We start from the raw sequence: 25,140 nt of genomic DNA on the forward strand, positions 1-25,140 counted from the left end.
GTGTTTCTTTCACCTTCCTCTAGTCATGCTCCTCTGGGGTATTCCAGACATACCCAGATAAGTTTAGGGATGAGGAAAAGGAGAACCTCAACCTGCATATCTGGTAAAAGGTAAGTAAAAAACAAACAAACAAAAAACAAATGGAGAGTTTGGGGTTTATGTGACGGTAAGTTAACCCTGCTTTCTAAGGCACAGGGGAAAGGGCAAATGTCACCAATACGAATGAGTGTGAGTGTGTGGTCCAGTGTATTTCAGTCACGTAAACATAAAGATACATTGGACTTAACAGCCTAGAGCAAAAATGTATCATTCCCATTTTTGTTGTTAACGATCAATCTGATCATTAATCGTTAAGTAACAACTGCCGACTTCTCTGGTGTGTTTATGTCTTAAGGTGTTTATTTTTTACTACTTTTAGTGCTTAGGTTATAACCCTTTGCTGAACTATTACACAGAAGTTTATTTCTGAGAAGTTATGTCATAATCATGTGTTAAAAAGCACCACATGGTGTTAAATATAGCTACTCAATGTTTGAAGGTTCAGCTTGTACTATGACCAGGTCTCAAACATTTACCAAACAAATCCAGTGCAACATTAATCAAAAATATGGACAAGTTTAGAATATGAGATAAAACTAAGACCACAAACCATTTATGATAGTAAAGTGAGCCCACCCAAATCTTCCCATGTTTGGGCTCTCACCTTAACTTTGGGTGGGTTCCACCAGTGGTCTTTCATCACAGCTGCAGCGCTCGTGTTATTGGGCAGGAGGACCACACTGCTGCTAGCATCTCTACACGCCACCTCACACTCCTTTCCTGTTGGCCATCACAGACAGGGTGTTATTCATGACAATGATATATTGGCATCTGCTTCAGGGCAAATTTCTGCCCCACAAAAACAAGACACATTAACTATATATTTAGTCACAATTGAGTTATTACCAAAAATCAGCTCTTCAATACAATGCAACAGAGTTGGATTAAACGAAATCTCTGATTATGAGAGAATTTTAAATCTAACTGAAAAACTGTTGTTGTAGGTTGCACCGGCCCTTGTGGCAATGTTGAGAATGCAGTGCAAACTTGTGTGTGCAGTGTGTTTGGGGCCTAAGAAGTAAAAGCAGATAGGCAGAGACCTATGCCATGTCCGTCCTTGCAGTTGAGATGGATAGTCGGGCTGAGATTTTGCGGAAGGGAACACTGGCCTGTCAGGTTGGGACAAAGACGGAAAGAACCGGTCCAGTTACCGTCCTTTCTGCATCGGATCACGTTGTTTGAAGGACCCTGGAAAAAAGGCCAACATATCTATTAATCATCATAAAGGAAGCTCACTAACCATCAACACATGGCAAAAAAACATATGTGGTTGAATGTAAGGGTGGAGGCCAAGGATGGGCATGGCCTTATGGTTAAGTTGTCCATTTTATGCATTAGAAGCTGTTTAACTGACAAATGAAACAAAGCACATGTAGAATGCAAGATCAGTCTATCAGTCAAGCTGCTGATGAATAGCCAGAGGGATGACGCAGAGCAATCGTGATGCTTAAAAGTGAGTGATAGGGTGCGCATGATGAATGGAAAGCGCTGTAGGCAGTAATGGGAGGTGATGGACCGAGATGTCGATGGTGGAAAAAAGAAAACAAGGAGAGGAGAGAGAGAACACGACAGACCTGCTTGCAGCGGCTGTGCTGTCTCACCGTGTGGTTAGCCCTGTTGCAGTCGATCCAGCAGTCGCTGTTGAACTGAAAGCCATTTGTGCACTTGTAGGTACCGTGGAAAATGGGAGGAGGCGGCTCACATGTGACTGCCACACACTCACCCGACTGCCAGGTTCCATCCTCCGTACACTGCCGCTTAAACGCACGCCTGTGGTACATCACAGGCACTGACCTGCAACACGTTCATTAAAGGGTTACTCCAACGCAAAATCAAAATGTTGTCATTAATCACTTACACCCATGTCGTTCCAAACCCGTAAAAGCTTCAATCGTCTTCTTTTGGATGAAAACAGGTAGGCTTGAGACTGTCCCATAGACTGGCAAGTAAATAACAGCGTAAAGGTCCAGGAAAGTATGAAAAGCATCGTCAGAATAGTCCATCTGCCATCAGTGATTCAACCATAATGTTATGAAGTGACGAGAATGCTTTTTGTACACAAAGAAAACAAAAATAATGACTTAATTCAACAATTCCTCTCCTCTGTGTCTCTCCAAATCAGTATAGTGCCATTTTCACAATTCTGAGCTGTACGCAGGCGGCGTACGCTCTACTGTATCACAAGGATACGTATTTTACATGTATTTACGCTTTGGTTTGAAAGCAAACAGCGCATCCGCACAGCGCGGCTGACAGAGAAGAGTATACACCGCCTGCGTACAGCTCAGAATTGCCAAAATGACACTACACTGATTTTGAGAGACACAGAGGAGAGGAATTGTTAAATAAAGTCATTATTTTTGTTTTCTTCATGTACAAAAATGATTCTCGTTGCTTCATAATGTTACGATTGAATCACTGATGGCAGATGGACTATTCTGACGATGCTTTTCATACTTTCCTGGATTTTGACACTGTTATTTATTTGGCAGGCTATGGGACAGTCTCAAGCCTCCCGGTCTTCATCCAAAATACCTTAAATTGTATTCCGAAGATAAACAAAGCTTTTACGGTTTTTGAACGACATGGGGGTAAGTGAATAATTTTCATTTTGGGATGGAGCATCCCTTTAAGACAATGAGAAACAGATAGTATTTAAAACATGGAAGGCTGGAATACACTGTACCAGTTTTGCCCAGATTTCCAATATGAAAGAGTCACAGTCTGCAGATTTTGGGTAGTTGGAGTTGACAGATTTCACAGAAAATGATAGAATGAATGAAGGGGCCAGGTTTTTTAGCTTCAGTCTATGATTACATCCAGTGTGTTTGTGAGTGTGTTGTATTTGTAATAACTTTAAAAGTCAGGTATTTGTGATCTTCAGTCATTTACTGTATGATACCTAGTACCAGTTTCACAGACAGGGTTTAGCCTAAACCACTTGAGACAAATCTTGAGACAAAACAAAGGCAATTAAATATTTTAAGATCATTGACAGTTTATTTCAGTTGAAACAACTCAGACTTGCACTTTAGTCTAGGAATAGGCTTAAGCCTTGTCTGTGAAACCGGGGGCTAGTGTTTTTAAATCCAGATTTGAAAAATTGTGTAGTGTATTCCAGTCTTAAAACAGCTTTTAATAATTGGCTGTTCTCAGAATAAAAGGTTCATGGACCACCCATAGTAAGGACCATCTGATGAATACTGCACTCAAAACTGGCAAGCACTGTCCAAAGTGACAAGCTCTAATCTGATTGGCTGCCTTTCCACAACTTCTGGGAGTCAGGGTGAGTCAAATTATCACCAAATAAATATCCATCCATTTTCCAAACTGCTTGTCGTACATAGGTCGCAGGCCAAGTAGATATCCCAAGTAGAATATAAAAAGACTGTATATTGCACTTTTCTGAATTACATAAAATATTTGATTTACATTTACATTTGAACGCACAGAAATTCTGATCAAAGTCCCATTTTCGTTCATTTTGAGTTAAATGATATATTAAAACCAAACTGTGGTTGGTTTCGTTACATGTCGGTAACACAGACGCTTCCTGTATAAATGGGTTGTTTTTGGCCAGAATAATCTAAATTTGACATTTAAAGTGGATCAGATTTACGACTATAGTCAAATGTCTGGCTACGCGTGGCTACTTGAGTAATTGACCAACAGGGTAAATAATGTCTACAAAATTATCCAAGCTTTCAAACAACTGATACAGCCCTGAGTATTCATTTGCCAAAACATAATTAACTAAATCTGCAATGCAGTAAACAAGAGGACGATACAGTTCCGAACACGGAACTCATTAAAGTTAAGTAATGTAAGTCATAATTATGCATTTACGTCCGTTTAGTGGAGTCTCACCTCTTGGGCTTGTCTATGTGGGGCACATGGTAGCCAGGCTTGCACTTGTACTTGCAGAAAGACCCAACTTTGAGGCCTGTGGCATTGCAGCGTTTGGTCTGCAGCACAGCATTGGGTACAGGAGGAGGGACCGGACAGCGCAGCTCACACAGAGCCTCGGGGAAGGACCACATGCCATCCTCCATACACGTCAGCACGTTATTACTTCCTGCCGAGACAAAGAAACAGGAGAAGCTGACTTCAGATCTGAAGCGAACCTACTTCAGTGTGCATTGTTTTTTGAGGTTGCTGTCAATATCACATTTGGCATTTACAGAGCTGACCTCTCAATCCCAAGGGCTTTTAGTTTTAAGATGTGTCAGGGTCTACCCACCCATTAACTGAGCCGGCTCCCGGCACTGAAAAGTGCACTTCTTGCCGTAGGTGGTTCCTTCAGAGAACTCAAAGATAGCCGGGTGCACGTGGTACTTGTCAGGCCGCCCGCAGTCCACAGGTTCACAGGTCACCTGCTTGTTCCATTTCCCATCAGCGCAGGTGAGGGTCAGCGTGGATTCAGACTGTTAAGAAGGAAAAAACAAAAGCAAAAGTTCAAAACATGGGAAAAGAACATTTTATTTTCTCTAGGTCAATTCACCGCAACCGCAGAAATCTGTCAGACCAGACCATATCAAATAATACACTGGTTCAAGAACACTATATAGACAAAAAATACAACTAAATGAAATGAAATGTATTTATGTCCAGTATCTCTTGGTGAAAGGAAGCAGTTGGACGCTAGCAGTTTGAGTGGGTGATAATAAAGGGCTCGGGTACAGCATATAAAGCTCTCAGAACTGAAGACAGAGTGAGTTTGACCTGTGTGATGTCTCCAAAGACATCTGTGCTAACAGCAGAGGCACAAACCACACACGTGCCCGACCCCCCATAAGAACAAAACAGCGAAGCTTTCTGTTGAATCACTGCCATGACATAATGTGACTTGTGTTTAATTAGTGATTTGAAACTGATTTTCTTTCGGAAAACCCTGAACGAGTCCAAGTGCGCCAAGCCCAGTTCCGTGAAAATGAGACTGACGAAGCAGATCCTCATTTTCACATGAGAGTACAGTTACAAATTGTCACGAATTCATGATTGGTCATACACTTACGGTAAATTACAATAACCTTGGTGCTGAACACTAACATTTATAATGAACTAGCTGGTGTTTTTAAGGTAATGTTTACAGTAATAGCAGTATTTCCCGCTCCTGTTATACATCCATAGGTAATTTTGGTTGATTTATTACAAAAATAACAAATTCATTTATTCCAGCATGAGAACAATCCCGGTCATAGAAAGTACGAATCCTTCCTCTAACCAAAATAGACACTGCATATTTCAAAAGGTGCATGAGAACATGATAAAAAAGTAGTAAAAAAGTGAGTCCTTACTCTCTCTTTCTCTCTCTCCTCACTCGGTCAAAATCCAGTCCAACAATGAAGACTAGTCGGCCTATAGTTTATTTGGACTATTTAGTTGTCCTTGTCTCTTGAGTAATATGCAGGGACATTTAAAGACCTCTTATTGACTCAACACATAAATCACTGCTTTTATTAACACAAATCCCTTACTGTGCCTGCAAACAACCAACGAATCAAACTGTACTGTGTACAAAGCAGGAATAACAGTCATGAATTTGTCACCAGCAGCACAACACTGCATTCTTCTAATAGTTCCTCAATGAATCTTCAAATGTGTTAACCACTTAGAAAGTTTGTGCTTTTACTGCACGACAGCAAATTTAAGACTTTTCTTAGCCAAAAAAAAAAAAAAGATTGTGATCTAACATGGTGTGTGGGTTATGAGACCGTTGTAATTTTTGTGTGTGGTATTAAGCATTAAGTAAAAAGTGATGTTTAACATAAACCATACCCAGCGGCTTGGACACGGGCCGTAGGTGGGCTTAGAGTCCAGACTGTTTTAATGAAGCACAGAGTAAAACATGCACTTCTCCACAGATTTCTCCTTTTGTTTATGACAAGTGATGAAAGCTGGTTGGTTCCAAAAAAAAAAAAAGATGTCAGCTATGTTTATTGAAACAATTTTTGTGAAGCCAAAAGTTTTTGCTGGCAAGGCACAGATTATCGTGGCAAATGTTCTTTAACTTGCAGACTCAAAACAAAACATCAAGATGTACAAACAGCATTTCTGTTGCTGCTTTACTGTGACCCAGGCCATCTTTTTTTTTTTTTTTCTCATCTCTTTTCTCTTTATTGGAAATTGCAGATTTAAATGGGCTGGAATGTGGTGAGCTTATCTAATGTTCTGTACCCTCTCAGGAAATGTACCAGCACCTAAAACTGAGCAAAGCAGCGGGAAGCATTTGAAATGCAATCCAGACACAGTTACAAAACAGTTTTGCCCCCTTCTTTCCCTCTTCCTTTTCTTGCGCTGAAGCTCTTATTGAAAACAGCTCACCATGGAAGTGTGAGCCTTGAATATTTGAGGTGAAAATATGAAAAAAATATAATGGAGAAAAAAAGCAGGAGACGTAAAACCAGAGTAAGCACCACAATAAAGTAAGCAGAGCCAAACAAGCAAAGAAAAGCAAACAAAAGCTAAGTAGAGCCAAAAGTTAAACTAAGCAAAACAAAAGGAAAACAAAGCAAAAAAATAAAAGACAAAATCAAAAGTGTTAAAACAAGCTAAGCTAAATAAATTAGGTAAATCAAAAATAAACTCAGTGAAGCAAAATTTAAATAAATAATAAAACCAACAAAAATATCCAAACAATAAAATGAAGCACAATTAAAGACAAAATAAAACAAATAACAACAAAAACAGACAAAAAAGTGAAGCAAAAGCTACACTGAGCATAAATCAATAAAGACAAAAGTAGCAAACAAAAAGAAATTAAGCAAAAGCTAAAAGTAAAAACAACAAAAACAACAACAAAGCAAAGCTAAACTGAGCACAAGACAAAAATGCTAAAACTAAATTAGGTAAAGCAAAAGCTAAACGTAAACTAAACAAAATGAAGAGTAACTCAACTGTTTATGAAAAAGTCTCTATTTGACTTCTTCATGTGAGGGCCGCAATGTAATAAAAGACCTCATATCACTGGCTCAATAAAATCCCAGAACAGAACAGTAGTCACAATCTACTCAACATCTCCCCCTAGGGTCAGAGAGACCGCCGTCTGTGTCATAACAATGCCAAAGAGCGTGTTAGTCCACATACCTGGCTTCTTTATAAAACTTGCGAGAGGCTACAGAAGTACATAAAAGTGTCATCTAACTTTCCCTGCCCCGACATCCCTGGCTCTCTCAAAGCCATTTCAAAGCTCAATGGCAGCTTAGACACGAGGTTTATTAGCCGGCACTGGCTGCATTACAGGAGCAGTAAAAGAAATGACCACAGTCACATGGGCTGTGTGGGACGAAAAGGAAAACATAAACTGTTGTGGTTGAACAGAAGAAACACACACATGCAGGGGGCTGTTTAAATGCCCACCTGTACGGTACGTAATCCGTGCCGCAGGCACAAACGAAAACATAAACACACGCCGCTCCTGCTTGGAAGTTATATCATGACGGGTCGTTCCTTCTGGTGAACACAGGGGAAGGGGACTGCCGTCACACCGGGGGGTGGCAAGTTGTGGAGGGGGGAAGAGGGGCGTCTTCGTGCGGAGTTTCCTTCTTTTAAAACTTTACAGCTGCTGATTCCTCCTCCACTGAGTATTTAACTACCACTGACTACTGTGCCTAATTCAACACAGATGCGTCTGTTGGCTTTTCTTCTACACCCCAGCACCATCCTGTGTTTCTCTCTCCGCGCACTCACACGCGCACGCACGAATACATTGTAACACACATAAGCAAACACGCTCGACACACACGTAGGCACATACACACACACACACAAACATAAGCGCTAGAAAAAAGAAGAGGAGAAACGGGGGGTAAAGCAAACCCCAAACTCTCCGCTTCCCTCTGCTCTGTTGAAATGTTGTTTGCCTAACAGTGATTTCAGGACATGCTCTGCTTTCAATAACACCTTGGCAAAAACAAGCGGCCGGCAGCCAGGAAGCTGCGGACACAAAGACATGACAATGTAGTGGTGCTTGTTGCTGTAGTTATCTGCTCCCAAAACTGTCTTCCGTTCCTGATGGGTTGCGAGATTATAACCCTCGATGCTTGGCTTGGCCCACAGCCTTATTAACACACATTTATCTCTGTCTGTTACAGCTCCTAATGTTTTTTTTTTTTTTTATAGGACCATATTGGCACCCTCTCCATGATGTTACGGTAACAGGTTAATGATGAACTGGCTAATTTGTCTCTGACTAGAGCCTTTAGGAACACACATTATGAGCTCCCTGGAGATGGCTGATAAGCTGTAATGACTGTGCTGGGATCAGCACTTTCGCTCTGTAAAGGTACGAGGGCTCCCTCGCACTGCGTCATCAGCTCTCCTGCTCACACGCAAGCGAGACTTGGAAATCCATCACGCCAGTTTCTTTTTTAACCTTTAGATGGTCACATTTTTGTAGGGTAAACTCTGGAGCTGTCAAACAAATGCCCATTTACAATCCCATTTTCTTTTTTAAATATATATTATTCAATCTACTTAAAAAATAACTGAAACATAAATTTCTGAAAATCTGAAATATTGTTTTTGCAATGTTTAAGTACTAACACTGAAACAAAAGTCAAGTTGAATAGATACATTTAAAGAATAAAACAAAAAAAGGGACAAAAGCACATAACAAAATTATTAATACTTGAACTAAAATGCAAAAATTAAAAATACAAGCTCATTTAAAATATTGATAAATATTATGATTGTACATAATAACATTGCATTAAATGGGCCTGTTTTAAAGACAACACCAAATACTAAACAATATCACAAAACAAAGAGGTTTAAACACAGTGTGTGACTGTGGGTGCATTTTAAACAGATAAGTGATGGTAAAAGGAGGGGAATGTTGTTTCAGAATTCAGTATTTCAGTTTATATTTACATTGCTGTGCTATAAATGTAGCACTACTACAGTTTGGGTAACAGTCGTGGCCATCTTTATGTAAACTCTGCACTCTTACCTTACATAACCAGACCAGACATCTCCCCAATGGCCCCCGAAGCCCCCAACCCCGGACCCCAATGTGCACCGCTGTTAAATAAGCCTAGCCCTCCCAAAAGCAGAGAAAAACTGTCTGCTGCCTTTCCTTCCAAATGCGTAATAACTCACAGGCCAAGCTTCTCAGTCGACTGCGGCTGCTGGCAGAAACCCACCCAACATACAGTAGAGCCCAAGTGCTTACAAAGAACACACAGCACTTTCTCGTCTTTTCTGTTTTTACGTTTGCATTTTCCCTTTTCTTTCTTCCCCTTGTTCTCCTTCTGTCAATATCACAAGAGAACAAGCGCTGGAAAACAGAGCAGAGTTGTTTTTGAAAGACCAGAGCTGCAAATGGCCCAAAACGGTCTTTGTGAATGGGTGGGGTGAAGGATGGCCAAGGGTTTGTGGAGTTAGTGCAGCGCCAGACCCTTGGCCAGGTGGAGTGGGATAAAGGATTGCCATTGCCACCACTGGCCTTTTGTGTGGGGGACCGGGGTCAATGGGTTGCAGTAATCGCTGCTCGTTGCTTAGCGAGGGTGTACTGGGCCGGTGCCGCTGATCCGTGGCTGTGCCTTAAACTGAGTCCTCGGGGAGTGCGGTGGCGGCTGAGCATGGTGCTCCACTGTTTTGAAGGCAAATAGACTCGAACAAATTGCATCCTGACCGACAACACTCGGACACTTTCTTCACACATTCAAGCAGCGGTGAACCAGAAAATGCAAGCACAATTAACAGATGTGCATGGCACACATACGCAAGACACAAACACGTACGCATGCAGACACAGCTACCAGACAGAGCCCTGGGAATGGACGCCACTGTTCTGTTTCATACTTTATGACATTAAAAGGACAAAAACATTTAACAAGTGAACTGTTCAGCTCCATCTGGTCTGGCAGACTCTACCTGAATCTGATCCTGAAAGCTGAATACAAGTAAAGCGAGTAGCTTTTTGACATGTATCTCTACACTTGTCTCACCCTAATTACACGTGAGTCAATGGCTTGAAATTAAAATGGATTACATTCAATGGACTGTCCATAAGTCATTGAATCAAAATTTGTAATGTCCTAACAAGAAAGTAGTGTTTTTAACATTGATTCGAATATAAAAATGTTTCTTGAGCCCCAAATCAGCATATTAGAATGATTTGTGATGGATCCAGTGACAATGAAGACAGGAGTAATGTTGCTGAAATAATAAATGAACACATTAAAATGGAAAACCGATAATAAGCCATTAAAAAAACAAAAACAATTATTAAACTTTTAAATGACATTGCATTTATTAGTACTACTACAGTATGTCTAATGACAAAATACATATGTATACGGCACAATTGTTTTTTAAATGAACTGTACAAAAGGATCAAGTCTGTTTGGAAATTTCCAAAAGCAAGACAAACACCACTGATGTTAAATCACAAAAGGATGCTGAAAGGGAAAAAGAGGCATGTTCGTGTTAGCCAGACAGTGATTTCTGAAAGGAAACTTCCTTTCCATCAATCACAGATGACTTCTGAGGTTGCTGTTCAGTCAAACTGTTTTCTAGCCTATTACAAAAACAACAACAAAACTCTTCCAGTCAGAAGGGAGGGCGAGAGTGAGAGTAATGATTATGAAAGACCTACAGCTTCTCTTTTATTTGAGCCACACGGACCGTTCCAGCAGTTCCAGGCAAAGAAAAAGACATAAAAACAACATCAAGCCAATAACAGAAAGTCCACTGGCCTGAGCGCCAGCTATTGTGACCGTTCACTTACCGTCTCACAGTTTGGTTAGAAAACCCAACGTAAGCCATAAATCTTTACTGCTACTTTCTCTGTATGTGGTCAGGGCATGAGTCAATGATTATTGTTTAATGTAATATAAACCGCTGTGTGTGCGCAAGTGTGCATGTGTATGTTTGTGTTGTGTGCTTCTCTATCAGACCTGGACAAAATACCTTGCAAAAAATGTAAGACACAGAGAGTACAGCACACACACACACACACACACACACACACAGTGTAACTTCCACAAATACACATTCAAAGGCAATCAACCAAACTGTATTACCTGTGTTTTAATGATATCGTCATCTCTGTGTATCTTCAGTGTATATCCTCGGTTGCAGGTGATAGTACAGCGCGCTCCATTAAAGTATCCAGGACTATTGCACTTCATTTCTGCATTACTGACCATTGGCTTCTGACATTCAATGGCGTCACATGAGTAATGAACGCAACTGAGGGATTACAGAAATAACTTACATTGTGACAGAGTCAATGCAATTCTTCTGTACAATTTTGCAGTATTATGAAAGCAAATCTGTGCAACATTGGAAATAAATGAATCAAATGAATCATTGGTTTTGAATTACTGATGATAATAAAACAACACAATAAATAATACAAATCTAAATCAAAATGCGAAACATGCATCAGCATTTACTCTATAGTAGTCCACCCATATGTTTTCTGCTGTTGTACGATTTTGGTATTTAACAGGAAAACAAATTTATGCAATCTCTCATACCAAATAAATCATTTATATCACTATAAATGTGTTCGAATTGAAGTTGTCTTACTAACAATTGTGAATCATGTTTAATGGGTGAAAAACAAAAGCTTTGCTGATGACTGTGAGGATATAGCGTGACCAAGAAAAGGCTTTTTATTGGTTTTGGTTTAAAGACAGTCCTTTATTATTAATCATTTTATTGCCATCTTTTATGCATCATGTGTTTGTAAAGTGAAGTTAATTGATTCATTTAATAACATTGTGCAACAGTGAAATAAATAAAAGTGTCATCAACTTATCACGAATAGACATCATAACATGATACACACACAAACAATTTAAACAGTATAATTACAGATCTACAGACCACATCTAAGCGCATTGGACTGGCAAAACGTTTAGTCTTTGCACTGACGTATAGCAATGCTAGATTTATTTCCTCACCTTTGGCCCATGGGGTTATAGATTTCATTGCTCTGGCATCCGCTGATAGTGATGGGGTCAAAATATTGAAAGGAGCGCAGCCCAACACCTGAGATGGCCACCAGAGGAGAGCTGAAGCTCACTATAATGGCTTTTGTCCGGTAGAAAGCCACACTCAGGTCATGACTCACAGGAATCACCAGTGGATTGTTCCGGCAGCTCAGCCTCCAGTCCCCTGCAACCATCCAGCACAAAAATCACCTTCCACACACAGCTTGGAGTAAAAGGTGTGTTTGAAATGTTATTGAGATTGGAGATTGGGGAGATTGAGACTGACCGAGTGGGTGGGTTTGCTCCTTAGTGTCCACCAGCTGAACAGTAATGTTGTGTTGTCTCTGGTCGATGTCGGCTGTTCCGTCAGCAGCCAGGTGGATAATGACCGCCGCAGCCACCATAGGATGAGCGTAATAGGCCTTTTGGGAGACATCAAACACAAAAACAAAAACATACTCCTTCACAGTCAGTTCTATCATTGCTTTTTGTGACTTTACCAAGCAGCATGTGCTCCTGGATCAAAAACAAACTTATTTTTAACCCCAATCTTAGTCCTAACTACTATTACATTTTGAGGGAAATGAGATTCAAGGTTCTACATGTGGTTCCCCTGACTCAACCAGTTATTTGTGATTACTGGAGTTTAAAGAAATTGTGCTTACAAAGAGTATTCAACCAGAAAAATGAATATTCGCTATTGATATATCCAATTTCAAATGAGAAAATTCTCTAAAGTTCAGAGGTTTCTCATCACTACTGGAAACCTGTAGATTGGTAATAAAGCTGTTTCAGTTTAAATTAGTTTATAAGAATGTTGTTTCAGGAATGTGTACTACTTCATGTTTATGCACCTGATGTTACTTGACATCAAACTTTTCAACTGAACCCCCCCCCCCCCCCCCCCCCCGAAAAAAAAGACATTAGCATGGTTAGCCATCTCTTACCTTCAACCAATATTGTGAATTCCAGCTGTGCTGCTGAGACTCATCACAGGGAAACCAAGCGTACTGAGACACGCCATGGGACAGGTCAAACACCTTCGACTGACAGCTCTGAGCAAACAAACATAAGAGATATTTGCAAAAGCCTCTTAAGTGCCATCTGAAATTTTTCTTCTAAAATGAGCATTTTTTTCCTCTGGCTCTTATGTGTGGTTTCAGTCATTTCACTTTAAAAACAGGTTTTTTTCTTAACCATTTTTTAAAGAAACGTCTACATTAATTCAGCCAGGATGTGTTAAATCAATCAGGAATTCTACTTCAGATGCATAACAGAATGATTTCTGAAAGATCACGTGACAATGAAGACTGGAGTAATGACTTTGCATCACAGGAATAAATTAGATTTTAAAATGCATCCCAACAGAAAACTGTTCTTTCATATTGTAATAATATTTCACAGTATTACTTTGTTTTTCCTGTGTTGTTCAAATGAATGCAGCCTTGGTGATAGACAATAGACACTTCTTTCAAAACCAAGGAAATCTTACTTAAAGCATATTTTGGACTTTAAACACAAAGGCACTTAAACAGAGTAATGATGAGGCTACAAGCCTGCAGTCCACTATGAAAATGTAATTTAGACCATCTGGAAGCTCACAATTAGCCTTACAAGTGGCCAGGTTAAAGCCAGTGAAATGGGGGTGAACAGGGTGAACTGACCTACCACTCTCTTCAGAGCAAACCGCAATGAGACCAAAACTGGCCTGAACTCCAGCGACTGCTGAGTTACAGAATTGCTCCCATGAAGACATTTGACTCTCTGTGTGAGAGTAAAGTTTATCATAAAAGTTGGTTTTCTGACATTAAGGGCAGCTTAGGACATTTTAATCATCAAAAAAGCTGAAAATGACTTTTTTTTAGGGCAGAGTGAAGAAAATACTTTAAGTAAATAAACACAGTCTTTTCTAAGTCCATATTTAGATGGAAAATCCACCCAGTTTTCACGTAAAACCCTCTTTCTAATAGACCGTTTTAAATGAATGCTGATCTAAATGCTTTTTTTAGTGGTATTTTAATTGAACAGCTAACTCCAAGTCCAAGTCTTCTAGACTCTTCGCCCTTGTTTCACGGTGAATTGCACTGAGTGTATTTCATTTCACTGTAGAATAATGTGACAGAGAACCTCACTGAACCCCCTGAACCCAACTGTGGGGTGACAGTGTTGCAACGCTAGGTGACACTGGAGAGCTGCATGCTTCCTCACAGAGTGAACGACACTAATTATGTGTTCAATGTTTGTGTATGTGTAAGAGCAGCGGGAGCAGATCAGGGCAGCAGTGCTGGGCACAATAGACATCCCCAGGGTTTTTGGGGTGCTATGCAGAGGGTATTTTCTGCTCGGTCAGCAGTACAGGTGTGCCAATAACTGTCTGGCCTTTACGCAGACCTCATTTCCCCTTCAAACATTTATCTCTCCATTTAACATCCATTCACTTTGTGCTTAAAGGTGCTTCAAACCTATAGTTCAAGTTTTTTTTTTTTTCAAATTCTACAAATTTAATGCAAAAGTAAAGGTACTAAAGATAAGATATTTTCTTTAATTAAGTTCTCATTTGCATTAATAAAAATTAGTTACTTTGAGTTTATTGTTTTATAGTTTGGGTATAAATTATACGAAAACATCACTGATTGAGATAAAGCTTTTTTAATGTTTTGAATTTGTTGTTGTTATTATTATTCTGTTTTTCTTTTAGTTTTAGTTATTGAGTTAAGTTTTAGTTATTTTGTGTTTTTTTATTATTGTTAAAATGTCCATATAGATTTTATTTTATTTCAGTTTTTACTTTTAGTTATTTCAAGTTGAACTAAACAAAAATGATAAAAGTTACCCTTGCTACAATTTTTTTTATTCTTTTTTTTCTGTATTTCAAGTAATGTTTATTTTTTTCAAGTAATCAGCATGGTTTTATGGTTTAGATTTATGGTTTGTATTTATGTTAGTATTATAGTTGGATATTCGTTTTTAGAAATTGATTCTAACTATAAATAAAATGATAAAATAAACATTTTTGTGATTTTCATGTAAATTGCACATTTGGATATTTTTTTTTTGTGGAAAGAAATTCAACATACACATAAACATTGACTTTTGCAATGCAGTATAATGCATAACAGTAAATTCTTGGCCAGTAATAGTTCTTTTTTTTCTTTTTTTTTCAGCAGTTGTTCTTACATTTCACATGTACATAATCTTTCTGGACAGAAATGAATTTGTCTCTCGAAGAGGAATCATCTTACAGTTCACAGATCTAGAGGTGATGTAATATTACATGAATTAGACTAAGAGACTGGCAGTTCACTTCATTCACTACTCTAAGACAGCTCTGCAGGGAGAGAGCTGACTGGAGCAGGGGGATTCATAACATCTTTTTCATCTCTAAATGCCTTATAAAATTTGAATGAAACCATTACAAAATTAGCCGCAAAACTAGAGAATTCTGATGTAATGCTTAAAAGAGTCTTAGAAAGGGAGTATGGGGTGAAAAAAAGAGAATGAGAGGATATTCGTTTCTGCACTCCTGGCTTAGTCTCATGAGATTCCTCTCTCGCGCGCGCTTTATCGCTCTCTCTCAGCACGCCACAGTAACCTCAGTGACTCCACTCCACCACCTCCCCTCCACTGAGTCAAGTACACTACTGTACGCAGCCTGTCCTGCAACTCCGTCGGCCGCTGTGCCACACAATAAGAGAAGAAGCAATTAGTCATTCCGATACGCCGCTAACATTGATCACCAACTGAAACACTTCCAACTCGAACGAGGCCTTGATTTACATTCATATAAAATCTTTGCAAAGAGAAAGTCCACCACACAAAGGTGTATTGGCAAGGCTATTCAAAGTCATCGTAACCTATGTGCCACCATTTCCCCTTACGAGCCACAATACAGATTTTCGAAACAACAATGAGGTTCAAGCTCAACTGTGAAAAATGGCCATTTCTCAGTGCCATAAATCCTTAGGTTGCGCACAGCGTGATAGGAATAGTTTTGTGACATGATTAATTCAGGAGCTTGCACGATTTCGGGCGCAAGAGACTCGCGCTCCACAAACATCACGAGAGCGGGGAGAGGAGGAGGAGAAGTGGCCAATAAAACAGTAAAATCACAAATGTATCATGTTGAAATATCCCGGGAGTAAAACAACACAGATTTTTTTTTTTTAGCCGTCCCTCAGAAAGAGCCAGTTCTTTACTACTTCCATGTGTGAAGGGTTAGAGCAGTGTCTCAAATCTCTCCTTAACACAATCTGCTTCTACTGTAGTTCAGTCTGACTTCATCCTCAATAGGAACATCATATTTTAGATCTGAGAATTGTCTGTGTTTTAGTCAAAGAGCCACTTGTACCTAAAAAAAATGTGAAATGTTGCCGCCTCGGTAACTAACTGAAAAAAAAGAAAAGCTGAAAATGCACAAAAATGACTAAACCTGAAATATAAAAATAATAAAAAAGAACTTACAAAATGACTAAAAATTTAACTCAAATAAAACCAACAAAAATTATAATCGTTTAAAAATAATACTAAAATAACACGTACATACTCAGTGTCATCAACCTTTCATGGGGTCTTCAACACATCCTATGTGACGTATGTGCAGATGTGCTGGTACGCTTGGAAAAGTGCTCACCTTTGTCACTGCAGGATATCCAACAGCCACCTCCGCTGGACAGTGCATCTTCTCCTCATTGGACACCTCCACCGCGGTGGCCCACTGATCCAGGAAGCCGCTCGGAGTATAGAGACCACAGTCCCTTACGCTCGCCTCCCGCTCAAAGTCCTCGCACATACCATCACCATCGTAGAAGTAACATAAGCTGGGCTCATCTTCAGAGGAGAGAGGTAGAGATGAACTTGTGTGAGAGAGTAGTACTGAACCACTGCACCAAAAGCCCATTTCAAATGCTGAGATCAGCAAACCGTTTGAGCTGCTAGCAGTTATTCGTGTCCTGAACTTGATTTCAGCAGCTCTCAAAGCAATTATCTACAACACACACACACACACATGCATCTATATTGTCTTGGATTAAGGGATGATTATATATCTATAATTTATAATTTGCTTGGGGGGAAAATCTGTTAAATTAATAATTGTGTGGGTAAGTAAATGATGAAATGAGCTCACTTACTGTAATTGTTTACATAAATAAAAAACAAAAAGGAACTTGAAGCTAATTTGAATATGTGCTAAATAAATTACAGTTCATTGATAAGCCAAATAAATGACATTTATACAGTCTAAATGATGTGCAAATAAATACCGTTTCTGTTATAACTTGTTAGCATTTCAACAGTTTAAAATTATATTTTAAATTAGCCCACTGTTCAATTTGACAAATAAAAAAAGAGAGAAAAACTTAAAACTAATATGAATGGAAGCTAAATAAGTTACACTTAAGCAATAGGAATAATAAAAAAATAAAACAGGAGTCAGGCATTTTACTTATTAGTATTAGAAAAAAAAGCTGATCCTTAATTTAGCTGAGTACAGAACATTCTTTTTAGTTTGCCATACAGTAAGTGTTGTTTAGAGCACTCGTTGTTTTACTTGGCATTACTTCACAGTGTTAATACATGGCCCTTTTTTACTGGCTTTCAAACAAGGACAGCCATAAATCAACATTCATGATGACAGACTGATTATCTTTTATGAATGTTCTTCATGTATCAGCGGCCCAGACGCATTTCTAGCAAATTAACCACGTCAATTAAAATCCCACTACCATTATCAGATGAAGGTCTTTAATAAGAGGTCTAGACATTTAAAATGTTGATTTGAGTTGTTTGTTCGTTGTTTTGGGCACTGATGTGTCCCGTTCCTGTCTTTGCTCAGGCCCTGAGGTGTCAGCAAAATCTGAAAGCGTCTAGCTGACACTAAGGGAACAAGTTTTGAATTGCAACGTTCTGTCACCTGTTCAGCCATCCTGGTAATCAACAGCTACGAGGTGTCAATCATTGCAAACAGCAGTCAGGAAACAAGTTTGCAAGATGTGCACTTATCAAATCAAACACTCTTTCCCTGGCAAGCTATAAAACAATATTAACAAGGACAGACTATGTCAAGTTATAGGCATCCTCAGGCGCACAGCAGCCGCAGTACATCATTCAGAGGAAGCTACTATGTAGAAAGGGCAGCAGGATCCAAGCTGCACCTTGTCACATCACTTCCTGTGCTAAAAAAGCACAGGAAGTGTTTTATTAATACTGTGGTACCGTGTACAGTTCGCGTGACACATTAAAAACGGGGAGCTGGAAAATATGAAGAAGCGTAGGGTTGACATAGCCTTAGATCTTTGCCCTGCTTGATCAGAGGTTTGTCTTGGGGTTCATTCAACATAAATGTGAGTTGCACAAAAAAACTAAGCAGAGATAAGACATTTTATATCAGTCAAGTGTTATGCTGTTTTGGGCAAAGTAACCGAAAACTGAGACGTTGTTGAAAGTGACAGAAAGCTCCTGCTCTCCACACACTAACATAGCAAAGCAAATATAATGTGCTGGATGTCTGTGACTATTATTTAAAGGAATATTTAGATAGTTTCTGCCAAAATCTAAAAATTTTGTTATTTTCTCACCCTCATGTTTTTCCAGATCTAAGTTTATATTTCTCAGTGAAATGCACAAGATGAATTTTTGAGCACTGCACTGGTTGTTCTGGGGTGTTCTGTATTGGCAAAAGAAATAGGATCTTGATATTTTCTTGGATTTTTTTGAGTGTGTTTTCCAAAATTTCTTGAAAATGGCTCAATTCTTTAAATGGGAAACTAAAACTTCCAATAGTTTCTGGCAAATCAGCAGCTGCATCCAAAATTGCATCCTTGACTACTATATAGTTTCAATAGTTCATTAAAATGATTTAAATAGTTATAGTGATTTCTGGTGAGATTCTGAAGAGCACATCCAATGGACAGGTTACCGTGAGGCCACTGGAGAGGAGCTGTGAATGGCAATGAAGTGATGAATTTGACACAGATAGGTCAGAGGACAATGAGAACATGACAAATTTAGTATGTCTGGATTACATCCATTCTGCACACATTCATATCATACTGAAGGTACTTTTGTAAAGGTCGATAAGTAATTTCTTATTCTAAGGAATTAAGTTATTTGGGATGAGAGACGAGAGAGTCACTGAGTCATTAATGTAGTTGTATTCCTTCAGGAACAGAGTAAGTGTCATTTTGAAGGAGTCATTGACTCATCTGATTTATATATATATATATATATATATATATATATATATATATATATATATATATATATATATATATATATATATATATATATATATATATATATATATATATAAAAATGCAGATTCTTTTAGGAACCAAATATATAATTGTGCTGATAAAAACAGCAGACCTGCTCATGCAATATTGCTTAATTACACTCTTAAAAATAAAGATTCTTTACTGGTATTGATGGCTCCATGGAGAACCTTTAACATCCGTGGAAACCTTCCATTTCACTAAAGGTTCTTTGCAGTGAAGAATGTTTCTTTAGATTATTAAAATATTCTTCACAATAAAGATCTATTCACTTGTATTTGTACTACTGTGAAAGCCACCTTTTTGAATGCTTTATTATATCATACAAGCTAAACATAATACAAAAACTCACACAAGGGGATTTTTTTTCCACATATCTTGATTTCGAAGTAACACTGTAATAGACTACATAATGTAATTAAAGTGTGCACTGTCAAGGCACTGTTAGAAAAAGCCTCATTTACAAAAAGATTCATTCATGATTTCACTTTGACATTTGTTGTTTTTACTTTCTTTTTAAGCATGTTCGATGCAAATGACTAATTTTAATTTTTTGTGTGAACTGTTCCTTTAATGCAGTAAAGGATGAACTCATTGAACCTACTCCAAAAAAGAAAAAAAGAGAAAAAAAAAGCGGAACTGCCAATTAAGCACTGTCTTGTACTAGTGCAACCTCAGACTTCCAGAGGTGTCCTAGAGGTCAGACAAGACTTCAGCTAGATGAATGTTGGCTACATTCAACAGCGGACTTCAAAAAGCCCTTCTTATCTCTTCTTCTTTACTGCCTCCTTTTCTTCTCGCTGTCTTTTTTACTCTACTCCAGCTTTCCGTCCACACGTTTAGAAGAAAAGGGGATTGTTGCATTACTGCTAACAGGAAGAAGTGCCACAAAGGTTTGCTAGTGCTCATTAGGCAGATCTTAGAGCTCTACAGCAAAGAGTAAAGTCTTTTGTGAGGGGACTTAAATGTCTGTAAGAGGGTCCAATTATGCGGCCAATTGTTTTGACAGAACTGATTAGCTCACAACTTAAAGCACTCCATTAACATCACAACCAGCTAACAAGTTGTGTGCTATAAAGGGATAGTACAACAGAACTTTCTTGGTCTTTCACACATTGTCAGTGTAGGACACCATGTGACACCGATGACAGGTTGAAGCCATGAGATTGATGGCTGGGCGACCGGGCAGAACTGACATCAATAGAGCGCTGAGAAGTAATGTGCAATACAGCTAAATGCTGCTGGAGCAAAACATCAATCAAACTGATGCTACACTTTATATACCTTTAGTTTATTGTTCTTTCTCGTTAAAATAGTGCTAAAAAATAAGCAACCCAAAATGAAAATTCTATCATTATTTGTTCACTCTCACATTATTCCAAATACATATGCTTGTTATACATTTTTTTCGCCTTACATAAAATAAGGTATTTTGAAGAATCATTGTGCAGCTCTTTTCCATACAATGTGTGTCATTGTATGGAAAAGAGCTGCATAATGATTCTTTAGTGTCTATGTTTTCTTATAATGCCTGACCATGTCTGCCAAGCAAAAAATAAAATAAAATAATAATAATAATAAACAATAAAAAAAAACCTGATACTACTGCACTGTATTTTCAGAAGCAGGCTCAAACACACAAATTCGACCTTACATTAAAGTTGGAAGAGGCTAAATAAAGACTTAATTTATGTTTGAACCATTCTTTTAATGTTTCTAGCTATAGATGACAATCACATACCAACACAGTTGAACAACGTCTCTTTCTTGCACTGGTTTGAGCAGCCATCTCCATTAGCAAAGTTCATGTCATCACATTGCTCTCCAAGATATCTGAAAGGCATACAGACATAAATCATTAAAATAGTCAAATCACACAAGTAACCTTACTGCCACAAATCTGTTTTAAATAAATAAAAAATAAACATCTAGTTAGTCATTTTTCAAAACATCTGTTACAAGAATGAGCAGAAATAAGGCAAGGTTCATACTTTTCCAAACAGCTAATGGAAATGTGCTCAATGAAGACAAAGATAAAGGCTTCTGTAAACAATCTTACACAAACAAATCAATTCAATGAGCCATTTTATTAATAATGTTTATTTCAGATAATTTTATTCACAATATGTTACATATTTTCGATGCATCTCGAGCTGGTTGGAAATAGACTCAAATATGTGACGATTCAAATCGGGGAACTGACTGTCTTTAGGAAAGTTTAGATTGTGTTTTCTTTCTTTCTCTGTATAATGCAAATTTAAGTAGCAGTGCTGCTTTGTTTACAACAGCAAGCAAGGAAACGCTGTATTGCTGCTGTTCCACAAGCGCCACCTGCTGTCAGAGACATAATTTGTATTTTCATTAGCCCGTGCTGTTTTAGTAAAGATGTTTTATTTAGTATAGTTTCACAAAGCTAAAAGCAGACCATTCTGCTTTTATATTCAGCAATCAAAATTATACAATCTAATTTAGATTAACAACTGCTCCTGCTTGGGTCAAGATAAAATACAGTGGTTGCCTCTAATTTTAAATGGTAAGAGCACAGGTAAAGCCTTAGTTTATTTATATGAATGATTTATTATATTTGTATTATTTATTTGATTTTGTTTTAAATTGTAAATTTAGTTATATTATTCTACAAATATTCATTACACAAAGAAATGTGCAACATTTTGTCCAAGCAATATGAAAGGACACCTTTTCATATATATATATATATATATATATATATATATATATATATATATATATATATATATATATATATATTTATTTATTTTTTATTTTATTTTTTTTTTGAAAAAATATAATATCAGAAAATCATGTCAGAAAATCATATCGTGAAATCAGTATTGTGAATCACATTGCTGTGTGAATAAGGTGAATCATTAAATCCCTAATATTTTCATAACATGGCTATAACCATTGTCACCCACAGTGGTTGCAGTAAACCACAAGGATATGTACATTTTTAATTTCCGATAGATTTATAGTGAATGCAGCGAAAGTTTAGAAAGTGAACTCACTTTTGGATGAGTCCATCTCCACAGTAGGGTGAGCCCAGCTGGTGAGAGAGAGGAGGAGATGGTTCACTCTCCGCTCTTCTGGACACTGTCAGCACATGGTAGGTGTACGTCTCATCAGGCTTTAAGTCCCTGGAACACATAAACAAGGACTATTAGTATGTTTTTTAACTTTTATTTAGAGAAACCCAACTCCCCAATGCTTGCACTCCTAAAACTGTAGTCAATTTAAAGTTGTGGGTCTTTACCATTCAAAGGTTTGAGGTCAATGAGAACATATTTATACAGCAAAGGCACATTAAATAACCCAAGTGACAGTAAAAATGTATCATTTAAAAAAAAGAAAAAAAAAGAAAAAGAAACATGCTTGTTTAGAACTCTCTATTAATCAAAGAGTCTTGAAAAATGGTTTCCAAAAATAATAATAATAATAATAATAATAAAAAATAAAAATAAAAAATAGAGAAATAGCACTGTTTTTTAAATTAATGCTAATAATTATAAAATGAATAAAACAGTTCTAAATATTTCTTAAAAAATGTATTCTTGGTGAGCAGTACTTGGTTAGAGACTTCTTTCAAAAACATACAAATAATAATAACAATAAAATATTTTTTTTTACCAACTCCTGAAACTTTGGAATGGTAGGGTACATATGTTTCAATGGTGTTTTCAAAAGTTTTATTAGATGTAAAAGTTTGTACTGCTGCCAAACAGACAATGGTGAACAGATATATTGCTCGCATGCTTTCCATTAGTACCTCAACAAAACATGACAAGAACTCATCATTTATCGCTTTATTATATATTAGCACTTTATTATAGAACTGCTTCAGATCTGCACCTGTTCCCGACTGCACTTTTCTATATTACATCCATATCACAAACATATATCATGAAAACTTTAGTATAAAGAAAAGACTTCATGCCTTTAATAGCAATCTGCTTACTTCTACCTAAATTAAGACTGTTTAAATATTTACATCTGAGAGATGGAAAACTGCTTTGGAATGAGTGTTTATGAGACAATTGTAGTGCTTGCCATTATATAAGGCGATGACCACTCAGTGCATTTAATTTATGGGATTTTGAAACTGTCCCCTTTCATCTTCAAGCACCAACAATTAGATGCTAAGAAAGGATGGCTATTGAAATGTGACTCTACATAGAGTACAAAGCGTGCTGTACACACTCTGAGCTCTCATGGCTGTAATAAAACCCTTCAGGTACACGAAGCACAAGACTCAGCAAAGTAAAGCTCTAGTCATCATCTGTGCCAGGATCAGGCCTCTAAACTCAGCATAGGATCCGTCGCACGGACCACCCAAATGACCCAAGACCCCCTTGTCCCATAAAATGCATTTCCGCTCTCATTCCATTTATCTTCACCTCACAATGAAGTGCCAAGAATAGAGCGACGGAGAATGGAGGTGGAGGGAGCACAGGATCAGTCAGAGAGGCTTTTCCCTCTGACAACACGCCCATTTTATAAAAAATATTTAAAAAAAATTCCTGTTAGCGACCCAGCCACTTATGGGGCTCGGGTTAACAAAAACATTTTAATCGCGACTCAGATCAACCCTTAAACCTCTGTCTGCACATGTGCCGCTCAGATCCTTTACACCGCTTTAACTTTCTGCCTGCAGGAACACAAACTTGGAGGGATCGCGCAGTGTGCGGAAAGCCTCACAGCTGGTTCAGGTATACTCAACTCAATCAGCTCCACCATGAGGCTCTAAAACCCCACAAGCTCCTCCAGCTGCAGACTTCCCAAACAGTCAAATATGGGTCAGAGAGCCTCAGTGGTGTGAGAACTGCCGAATGCCAGAGGACACTTTGCTAGAACTGCATGCTGAGTCTGAGCCAACCCCCAAAGGCAAGAGCTGGAAGATCTTGGCCCGCAATGTGGTCTTGTGGCTGTGTTTTTCTAAGACATGTTTGTTGTGGAGAGGCAGAGCAAAGCTAAAAGAGTACTGCTGCTATCCTTAACAGCCACAGTGACTCCTGAGGTAGACCGTTGGCTTGGCTTCCACAACGAGGAAAGGATATTTTGCCCATTGAATCGACTAAGTATCAATTTAGCCATCAATGTCTTGCGGCTACATTACGAATTTGCGGCGAGGCTGTTTGTTTGTGAAATCATAATAATTTATTGGAGTTTTTGTGCCATACTAAAAACACTCAGAGACTATCATTCTTAAAAATAAACCCGCAGATATAAAACTTTTTATAAGTCAGCCCGCATACAAAGACACAGTACAAAAGACAACGTTCAAATGAAATTCCATGCGAGTAATAATTCGGAGAAACCCTGGAGCTCAAACATTGCGATGTGTCACAGCACCTTCCTGTCTTCGTGTTTTCGGATGACAACAACATTTTTCAAGCCTCTGTGCTGGAATTTGTGGTAGCTCATGACATCATCACTATCCCCATGCGGGATACCCCGCAGTAGTGTGGGAAAACATCGCAGCTCTTAAGTCAATAGGCTGGGAGCGTGCAGCACTGACAGTGTTCAGGAAGCACACGGCTAGTTAAGCAAGACAGTAACCAGACACTAAAGCAGCTAAAATCTCTGGGTATAAATATGACCGGTTTCACTTCCTGAAATCATAATGGGTTGATTTCTGTCAACACATGTGGGTTTTCACCTCTCTAGAGTTTCTTTTCTTTCCCAAATTTCAGACAGAATGTATTTTTGCATTAAAAAAGACAAGTAAAAAAAATAAAAAGTTAAACTTATTTTAACACGAGTGCTGTGTTTTTAGAATGCTGTGTCATACTCAAGATGCTGCAAAAGAC

The 25,140-nt window shown here is 38.3% G+C and overlaps 1 protein-coding gene across 2 annotated transcripts in view; it reads right to left on the minus strand.

Moving 5' to 3' along the window:
* The window catches only part of pappab (pregnancy-associated plasma protein A, pappalysin 1b), a 67,180-nt gene that overhangs the window by 12,726 nt on the left and 29,314 nt on the right, over positions 1–25,140 (minus strand). Inside the window, exons 8-19 of one of the 2 annotated variants that reach the window (XM_052555597.1) lie at positions 22,342–22,470; positions 21,057–21,148; positions 16,675–16,871; positions 12,992–13,099; positions 12,331–12,466; positions 12,015–12,228; positions 11,127–11,295; positions 4,340–4,523; positions 3,967–4,174; positions 1,674–1,893; positions 1,140–1,287; positions 704–819 (exon numbers count right to left, since the gene is read on the minus strand). In XM_052555597.1, the coding sequence (XP_052411557.1) occupies positions 704–819; positions 1,140–1,287; positions 1,674–1,893; positions 3,967–4,174; positions 4,340–4,523; positions 11,127–11,295; positions 12,015–12,228; positions 12,331–12,466; positions 12,992–13,099; positions 16,675–16,871; positions 21,057–21,148; positions 22,342–22,470 (1,921 nt within the window). The remainder of the gene's footprint in view (positions 1–703; positions 820–1,139; positions 1,288–1,673; positions 1,894–3,966; positions 4,175–4,339; positions 4,524–11,126; positions 11,296–12,014; positions 12,229–12,330; positions 12,467–12,991; positions 13,100–16,674; positions 16,872–21,056; positions 21,149–22,341; positions 22,471–25,140) is intronic. The other variant, XM_052555598.1, reaches the window with a different exon arrangement.

Source organism: Carassius gibelio, chromosome B5 (genome assembly GCF_023724105.1).
Source record: "Carassius gibelio isolate Cgi1373 ecotype wild population from Czech Republic chromosome B5, carGib1.2-hapl.c, whole genome shotgun sequence".
Lineage (NCBI taxonomy): Eukaryota > Metazoa > Chordata > Actinopteri > Cypriniformes > Cyprinidae > Carassius > Carassius gibelio.